The 9,408-nt window shown below is 49.1% G+C and overlaps 1 protein-coding gene across 1 annotated transcript; it reads left to right on the top strand.

Moving 5' to 3' along the window:
- The first annotated feature begins 514 nt into the window (after window positions 1-514).
- Window positions 515-2,157, top strand: LOC123075093 (heat stress transcription factor C-1a-like). Its single transcript, XM_044497771.1, has 2 exons — window positions 515-928; window positions 1,030-2,157. Exons 1-2 carry the CDS (start codon window positions 692-694, stop codon window positions 1,711-1,713), a joined length of 921 nt encoding a protein of 306 aa, XP_044353706.1. The 5' UTR covers window positions 515-691; the 3' UTR covers window positions 1,714-2,157.
- Window positions 2,158-9,408: the final 7,251 nt, after the last annotated feature.

A 9,408-nucleotide genomic window follows, 5' to 3' on the forward strand; every position in this document is an offset into this window, starting at 1 on the left:
CAGCACCCATATTTTGTTACTACAAGCACAGTCCATATCTGTCGCGTTATCATCATCTGAGACTGTAGTGTACTAGTACAAGGGAAGCATAGTGTTTGTGCAGTTGATCGAGGCCATCGATCGCATTATCAACACAGTGCGATCGAAGAGAGGGACGAGGGCAGGCGTCCAGATCAAGAGGAACAAGCTTGAGAGAGACCACACGTACGTCCAGATGGTCGAGGCAGTTGGCCAGTTGGGTTAGCTGGGTTTTGATGCTTAGGTACGGTTATCATTTTCTGCACTGTTGGAGCACGCTCTGGTCGAAAAGGCGGCATGGTTTCAATGATATATCACCAGAACGCGATGGCGACGCCTACCAAGAAGGCTGGGGATCGATCGACACGCTACTAGTAGTGTGTGAAGGATTTTGTCCAGTTTTCCAAGCCCGCAGACGTCAATTATACTGTAAGCTCATCACACGGGTTACAGTATTAGTTTAGGCGTTTAGCGTCCTCCTGTCAAGCATAAAATTGGCCAGCGCCCGGCCCCTCTCTGCGAGCAATCCACCTGTCTGCCTGCCTTCTTTTGAGGGATTTTGACGTCCGGAGGTGAGTTAGAGTAGAGGGAGCTCCCAGTGTCTGAGATCCGCCGCGCGGTCCTGGTGGAGAGAACTAGCTAGGCAGCAGGTAGTACATAGGATATAGCTAGGATGGACGGCCTCCACACGGAGCTCGCGCTGGGGCTGACCGGCGAGCTCCAGACGGCGCCGTTCGTGGCCAAGACGTACCAGCTGGTGAGCGACCCCAGGACGGACGCGCTCGTCAGGTGGGGGAGGGACAACAACAGCTTCCTCGTCACCGACGTCGCCGGCTTCTCGCAGCTCCTCCTCCCCTGCTTCTTCAAGCACGGCAACTTCTCCAGCTTCGTCCGCCAGCTCAACTCTTACGTGAGTACCCTTTCTCCAGCTTGCACGTGCACTGTACATACACTTGCTTGAAAGAAATATCTGCTAGTAGCTTAATTTGCTACGGTGAGGTTGTTGTGCAGGGCTTCCGGAAGGTGCACCCGGACCGATGGGAGTTCGCGCACGAGTCATTCCTGCGCGGCCAGACGCATCTTCTGCCGCGCATCGTGCGCCGCAAGAAGCGTGGCGAGGCCTCTTGCTCGGCTCTAGTCGGCAGCGGCGAGCAGCACGTGATGGCCAATATAGGAGCGGAAGTGGAGGAGGAAGAGGACGACGAGGGGAGGGAGGCGCTGCTCGAGGAGGTTCGGAGGCTGCGGCAGGAGCAGACGGCTATCGGGGAGCAGCTGGCGCAGATGGCCAGGCGACTGCAGGCCACGGAGCGGCGGAGTGACCGGCTCATGCCCTTACTTGCCCGGCTCGACGAGGATCCCAGGGCCACCTCCCTCCACCTTCTCCAACAGGCGGCCGAGAAGAAGCGCCAGCACACGCAGTTGCGTTCCCGTGATTTTGCTTCCTCTCGCATTGCACCACCGCTTCAACCGGCACCTTCACCGCTATTGGCTCCCGGGGACGTGGCCATGGGCGGAGCTATAGTCTGGCAATGGGTGGAGCCGATGTCGCCAACCTTCGAGCAGACCTCCCTGAGCTCCGGGGTGCAGCAGGTGCCGGAGTTCGAGGGCCGCGGCAGCGGCATGGGCCTAACTGACAGTGGGACCGCGGTGGAGACCCCCTTCCCGTTCTGCCTACTTGGTCAGTGTTTCTTCTAAACACGGCGCGTAGTGCATGCACATGCAATAGTACCTTCTTCTACTTAGTAATTTAGCAATCATTTGTATCCATTTTTTTAAGTCGGCACCATTGATGCGGGGAGCGAGATGTATGTCATCGAGCAGTTCCTCGATTACAAAATGGTCGAGAATCGTTCTGTATTGGAATAGGCTCATGAGATAATATGCATAGCTAACGAGCTCGAACTTCCTAAGTGCGAATTACTAGGCAAATTTGCCACGGCATGCATAATCGCTAAGCTCCCTAATTCCTAAAGGAACTTTGCTACCACTTTGAAACATCAGAGGCGTGAATTCTCAGTAGAGGATGTCACCGCCTTCTGAGTGTTGAGCAGAACTCGAGAGCAAAGGAATCGCACGGAAAAGGGGTTGAAGGTACTTCTGTCGCCAATATGGTACATCAGAGGAACTTCAATTCCCACAAGCCCAAGGAAAATAATTATGTCCAACAAAATACCAACTTTAAGAAGGGTAAGAAGATCTTCAGGAAGAACAAGGGAGATGGCTGCTTCACTTGTGGTTCGGAGGAACATTGGGCCAACAAGTGCCCAAACAAGTACAAGAAGCCACAGCGGGACTCCAAGTCTGCCAACATGATTGTGAGCAATAATGAGAATGGTGCATCTGGGTACGGTAATTTATTTACTGTGTTTTCAGTTTGTCAGTCCACCGATTGGTGGGTGGACACGGTGCAAATATTCATGTGTGTGTGCTGACATTTCATTGTTTTCTTCTTACCAGATCACAGGCCATGAGTCCGTATTGATGGCGAATGGTGCGAGTGCTTCTGTTCATGGTGTTGGCATGGTCGATTTGAAGTTTACTTCGGGAAGGATCGTGCAACTGAAGAACGTGCTGCAAGTCTCGGCCATCAAGAAGAATCTCCTTAGTGGCTCCCTTCTTTGTAGAGAAGGGCTTAAGTTGGTCTTCGAGTCTAATAAAGTAGTTGTTACGAACTATGGACTTTTTTTTGAAAAGGTTATGAATGTGGAGGTCTGTTTCGCCTTTCCCTTGCAGATTTTTGTAATAAAGTCGTGAACAATATTCATTCGAGTGTTAATGAATCGAAGTTTGGCATTCACGTATTTGACATATTAGTTTCGGTGTGATGACGTGGAATTGAAATTAATCCCGAGTTTTACTTTAGCCAAAGATTCTAAGTGTCATTTGTGTGTGCAATCTAAGCAACCTCGCAAGTCTCACAAGGCTGCGTCGGAGAGACATTTGGCACCACTAGAACTCATACATTCTGATCTTTGTGAAATGAATGGTGTGCTGACTAAAGGTGGAAAGAAATACTTCATGACATATATAGATGGTTCCACTAGATATTGCTATGTATATCTATTAAATACTAAAGACGAGGCTCTACACTACTTTAAAGTCTATAAGGCAGAAGTTGAGAATCAACTTGAAAAGAAAAATAAACGAGTCTGGTCAGATCATGGTGAAGTATACTTCTCGAATGAGTGTGATTCTTTTTGTGCGGAACACGACATTGTTTATGAGAGGACGCCTTCCTATTCACCCTAGCCAAACAGGGTTGCAGAACGAGAAAACCGTACTCTAACTGATTTGGTTAACGTCATGTTAGATACATCGAGTTTATCCAAGGCTTAGTGGGGGAGTCTATATTGACATCATGTCATATTCTGAATAAAGTTCCGACAAAGGACAATGAGGTCACTCCCTATGAGCAATGGGAGAAAAGAAAGACGACACTCTCGTACTTGCGTACTTGGGCTACTTGGCGAAAGTCAATGTGTTGATCCCCAAAAAGTGTAAGCTTGGACCAAAGACCGCAGACTGTGTTAATTTGGGTATGCTAAGAATAGCGTTGGCTATAGATTTCTAGTAGTGAAATCTGAGGTTCCTGACGTGAAGGTCTGTACAATTATGGTGTTTAAGGATGCTACATTCTTTGAGGATATTTTTCCTATGAGAGATATGTAAAGCACTTCTAGACAGGAATCTAAGGAGACTCCCGAGCCTGCCATTCCTATGGAATATTATGAACAAACACATGATGAAAATCCTGAGGAGGATGACGAGAAAACCCTTGGTAGGGGCAAGAGACAAAGGACTCAAAGAACTTTGGTGATCATTTTCTTGTGTACCTCATGGATGATACTCCCACTTCTATTTTATAGGCGTATACATCTCCAGAAGCTGACTACTGGAGAGATGTGGTCCGTAGCGAGATGGATTCCATCATGGCTAACAGGACATGGGAAATTATCGAACGTCCCTATGGTTGTAAATTGTCGGAATGCAAGTGGGCATTTAAAAAGAAGTTGTGACACTCCCGATTCAATCATACACTAATCATACACACAAATGTGTACGATCAAGATCAGGGACTCACGGGAAGATATCACAACACAACTCTAGACACAAATTAAAATCATACAAGCTTCATATTACAGGCCAGAGGCCTCAAGGGCTCGATTACATAAGCACGAATACAAACGAGTCAGCGGAAGCAACAATACCTGAGTACAGACATAAGTTAAACAAGTTTGCCTTAAGAAGGCTAGCACAAAAGTAACACAATCGAAAAGGCAAGGCCTCCTTCCTGGGAGCCTCCTAACTACTCCTGGTCATCGGCGGCCTCCACGTAGTAGTAGGCACCCTCGAGGGAGTAGTAGTCGTCGTCGGTGGTGGCATCTGGCTCCTGGGATCCGTCATCTGATCGCAGCAATCAGGTATAGGGGGAAACGAAGTAGCAAAGCAACCGTGAGTACTCATACAAAGTACTCGCAAGAGTTACGTCAGAACTACGCTAAGTATGCATCGGTATCAAAGGAATGGGGCTATATCTTTGGACTAAACTGCAGAATGCCAGAATAGAGGGGAAGGCCTACCTATCGAAGACTAGCATCTTCAAGCATCTTGCAGCATTAGAAGAGATAAGAGTAACATATTATAAAGTAGTAAGCATGTTGTGACTATGCCCAAAGATCACTTTCTCGACTCCCTGTGAGAAAGCAATCCCAGAGCCATCATATCCATTCCATGCCTCAGCATCCAGTTCTAGTTGTATCGATCGGGATACAACTCCGAACGTCCGTTACCGTGAGCACGGCTATTCGAATATATTAAACTTCCCTGCAGGGGTGCACAAACTTACCCAACACGCTCAATCAACTCCGGCCGGACACACCATCAGGTCATGACCGGCCTCGGCCAATCAACACACCATAGTCCTACCTAGGCTCAACAGAGAGGCCATCAAGCCGGTCTACATCCTAAGCGTGCAGGGGTCTTGGGCCCATCGCCCTTTGCACTCCTACATGTTGCGAACGTGGCCGGTGTTAGTCCTGGCAACCTCCTTATACAAGGCAGGTGCTTACATGGGCCACCCGGGCGCGCTCCGCTCAGCCGTTGACGTCAGAAGAGCTTTCAGCTCATACATACGACGCAGAGTGCCCATACTTATTCCCGCGTGGTGGTCAGTGCTAAAAGGCCAGAGGCCTACTCGCATCACATATCCAAATCGTTAGTGTCTTGGGAGCATGCGATAACGATCAATGATCCACGATATGTTGTCCCATCGCCCCGTCTCACGGACTTACGGCAAGGGCTAATAATGCCCGACCGTGACGCATAGAAAACTCACGGGTACCCTCCAGGTCAACCCAACTTCACATCACTCGTCACATTTCTCTCGCGGGTACCCCTTGGGGCCAACCCGACTTCATCATGGTTCTATGGTAAAGTCAAAGTAACCTTGTGTCCAAAACAACAAGGGGGAAACCCGAGGAATCACCCTTGATGGATTCCCACTCGATGTAACCATCAAGGTGGACTTGGAGGAATCACCCTCGATGGTCCACACTTGAGGGGTTGCACGACAGAGTCGTTATCGCGAGTGGTGAAGGAGGAATCACCCTCGAAGACCACGACCGATTAGCTACACTACAAAGTTAATATCAAAAGTGCTATACGAGGTATCACCCTCGGCACTCGATAGTAGCTCTGCAGAGTCGTACAACTAAGAGGTGTGTGATGTGATGTGTCGGGCTCTGGATGTCGATCATGTTGATGGAGTCATCGGTCATCTAGCGGGGGCAACTCGGACAAGGTGAGGGGTCACTGGTGGATCACTAACCAACCTATACTAAGCAGTTTAGGATAAATAGGTAAGGTAACAATTGCAGGTTACTGTCACAGCCCTAGATTACTGCTTGTAACTAGTTGCACTTGAGAGCATCATGCATCATGTTTAATTTCAGGAAATCTGAATTGAGGAAATCTGAAGCCTCAAAAACTTAAATAAAAGAAGGGCAAAGAACCCTGGAAATTTCATTCTTTGTTTCCAAGATGTCCTTATGCAACGTTTGAGAATTTTGGCAAGAGCTATATATCAAACCAAAATTTAGGAACATTTTAAAGGATTTATTTTTGGGACTTTTGAATTTAAATCATTAGCTATTTGAATTTGAATTATATTCATATAATTAGAATATAATTTCAAATACCTCTAAAATGTTTTATGTGCTTTTGTAAGTCCATGAAGCAACATAAAATACTTGGAGGATTTTTGGAATTGTTTGAATTCTCTTGAATTTGAAAACAGTGGCAAAAGATATTAATAAAAGAAAACATAACAGAAATTAAAAAAAAGGCACAAACCCACCTGGGCCAACTTACTTGGCCGTCCCAGCTGGTTGGCCCAGCCCACCAGTAGCTTGCCAGTCGTCCTCAACCTCTGCCAGTAGGCAGAGGCGAAGGCGGGCACGGCGCGCGCTGAGGCCACCACCTCCTCCCTGCCTGCCTCACGCCCCCGAGGCTCTCTCCCAGCGCCACGGAGACGGCCACGAACCCCCCCTCACTCTCTGGCTCTCTCTCCCCCTCGCTCCTCTGTTTTCCATCCCCATGGCCGAGCATGCCCACCGCCACCGACGCCGTTCGCCGCGGCCAGAGCCACTGCCCCGCCTCTCCGTCGTGTTTAGAAGAACCGCCCCGTCGCCCTACTTCTCCTCGTCGAGCCGCGCAACACCGGACACCCCACAGCATCGCCATCTTCAACGTCTTCATCGTCAGCCGCCGGAGATCACCATCGCCGCCCCGTCGTCTCCAGCCTTCCACCAAGCCCGCTGACCGTCCCCGCGAGTTCTCTGTGAGGACTCCTTTGTTTCCCCCTCCTCCCCTTCTTGTTCCCGTGCCATAGCTGCCGTCCCGCGAGCACCGAGCTCCGGCCATCGCCATGGCCAGCGAACCTCGCCCTCTGGAGCTCTTCCGCTCGCTCCAGTAGCTCCCGTGTGCTCGCCGTGTCCCCAGGATCCCGACGCGCCCCTTTGCTCTCTGGCTAACGCGCTGCAGCCCTGCGCCCGCAACTAGCCGAGCTCCGGCTGCCGCCCAGCTCGCTGCCGTCGCTGCCACCGGCCACCCAGCTCGCCCCGCGTGCTCCACCAGATGCGCCTCGCTCCCAGCGTTCTGTAGCCGCAAAGCCGCGCGCGAAACGATGCCCCGTAGCGCGTTTTCGGTGAGCCTCCGCCACGACTGGACGTCGCCGGCGTCTAACCGGTGGTTAACCTGGGTTTAGGTGATGTGGCGTCATTAGTCTAGTGTTAATCACGTGTTTAATTAACCCCCACCACGCGCAGTCACTGACAAGCGGGCCCCGCACATAGTTAACCCCTGGTTAATATCCACCTAGCCACTGTGCCACTGACGTGTGGACCGCACACATCAGGTTTGAACTGGACCCGGTCTGTTGACCTGCTGACGTCATGCTTACACAATGCTGACACAGTTAACAATTTTCTGGATTAATTATAATCCTGGAAATTCCAGAAATTGTTTAAAACTTCAAAAATTCATAGTAATTCAACTGTAACTCCAAATGAAATAATTTATATATGAAAAATTATCAGAAAACTATGAAGAATCTGTTTATGGCACTTTCATGCATGTTTGAACAAGTTAACCTCATTGAATAGGATAAATCATGATTAGGGCAATTTATGAACTAGCATTTGGAGTTGGAGTTTAACCTTGTTTGAATTCCACTTCAATTAACTTGGCTTACTACTGCATTAGGTCAATTCAGTTCCCTAACATGACATGTCATTCATTCGATTGTGCATTGCAGTGAATGTTGTTCCTTTTTGTGCTTGCCAGTGTTTGTCCCCTCTCAGTGGACGTAGTTTCGACGATGAGATCGACGACACCGATGAAGAACTATACTATCTTCAGAAGTGCCAGGCAAGCAAAACAGCCTTGTTCATTCTGATACAATCCCACTCTCTGGCTCCTGCTCTCTTTTACTGCATTAGGACAACAACGATCCAACTGTTACATGCCGCGGTAGTTGAACCCCTTTCCTCTGCATGACCTGTCATTGCCACAGTAAATAGATGAAACCCACTAGCATGAGTAGGAGTTGTTTGAGCCCTGATGTGCCTACTCACTCATGCTTGTTTGTCATGCCTGCTACTGCTTAGAGTTGAGTCAGGTCCGATTCATCGGGGATGAATTGGAATGGTGATGAACATGTCCTACTGTGTGTGAGCTAAGTGTGTGAACACGATTTGGTAAAGGTATCGATGAGAGGCCATGTAGGAGTACATGGTGGGTTGTTTCGTTGGAACTGTCCTTAGGAACTGAGATCTGTATGTGTGATTTAAGATCAACTACTACCACGCATTGGAATGCTTAAGTGCCCCTCTCGACTTATTAATCGCCTTGATCTCTGTCCAAGAGTTGCAACTAGTTTCTGGTGTCTGTAGCGCTAACCCTAGGGGTGGGCTATGATGCAGTAGAGACATGAGGCACGGTGTACCGAGAAGCCCGTTTGGTGCCTCGGGAACCCTGCTCTCATCGTTTGGGGCCGTGAGTGAAACCCCGGCCGGATCTCCTTGCGGATGGAACCCGAATAGGCGATAAACCTGGACTAGAGACTTGTGTGGTTAGTCAGGTCGTGGCCGACACCCTCGTCAGGCTTCCGCTTGAAGGTTGCTGAGATACATGACGTGTACATGGCGGTAAGTGGCGAGAGCGTGTGTGAAGAAGTACACCCCTGCAGGGTTAACATCATCTATTTGGATAGCCGCGTCCGCGGTAAAGGACTACTTGGTTGCTTATACAGTTCATAGACAAGTGAAAGTGGATACTCTAAAATGCGCAAGATAAGCGTGAGTGCTATGGATGGCGTTCTAGTAGGGATACGGGAGTGGATCCATAGTGGTGTATTGATTTGGTGAATATGTGGACTCGTGTGCGCCACCCCAAAAGAGTTACTTGCAGACGTAGTTCAGGATAGCCACTGAGTCAAAGCTAGCTTGCTGCAGTTAAACTCCACCACCCCCTTTGTTGATACTGATGCATATGTAGCTAGTTCTGATGTAAGTCTTGCTGGGTACATTTGTACTCACGTTTGCTTAATTTATGTTTTTGCAGAGAGACTTCAGTCTCACTAGTAGTTCCGCTGGACTTCGACGTTTAGCTTGTTACCTCAGCTACGATCTTGTGCCCTCGGCAGGGTCTTGTAGATAGTCAGGCTTCTCAGCCTTTTTCATTTGTAGTTGTCTGTACTCAGACAAGTTAAGCTTCCGCATGTGCTTATTGCTTGTATGACTTGAATGCTGAGTCATCAGATCCATGTTTGTAATATCTGGCTCCTCGGAATGATCAAGGGGGGGTTGCTTGCCTGGAAGCTCTGCTGAAAAG

Source organism: Triticum aestivum, chromosome 3D, assembly GCF_018294505.1.
Source record: "Triticum aestivum cultivar Chinese Spring chromosome 3D, IWGSC CS RefSeq v2.1, whole genome shotgun sequence".
NCBI classification, from domain to species: domain Eukaryota; kingdom Viridiplantae; phylum Streptophyta; class Magnoliopsida; order Poales; family Poaceae; genus Triticum; species Triticum aestivum.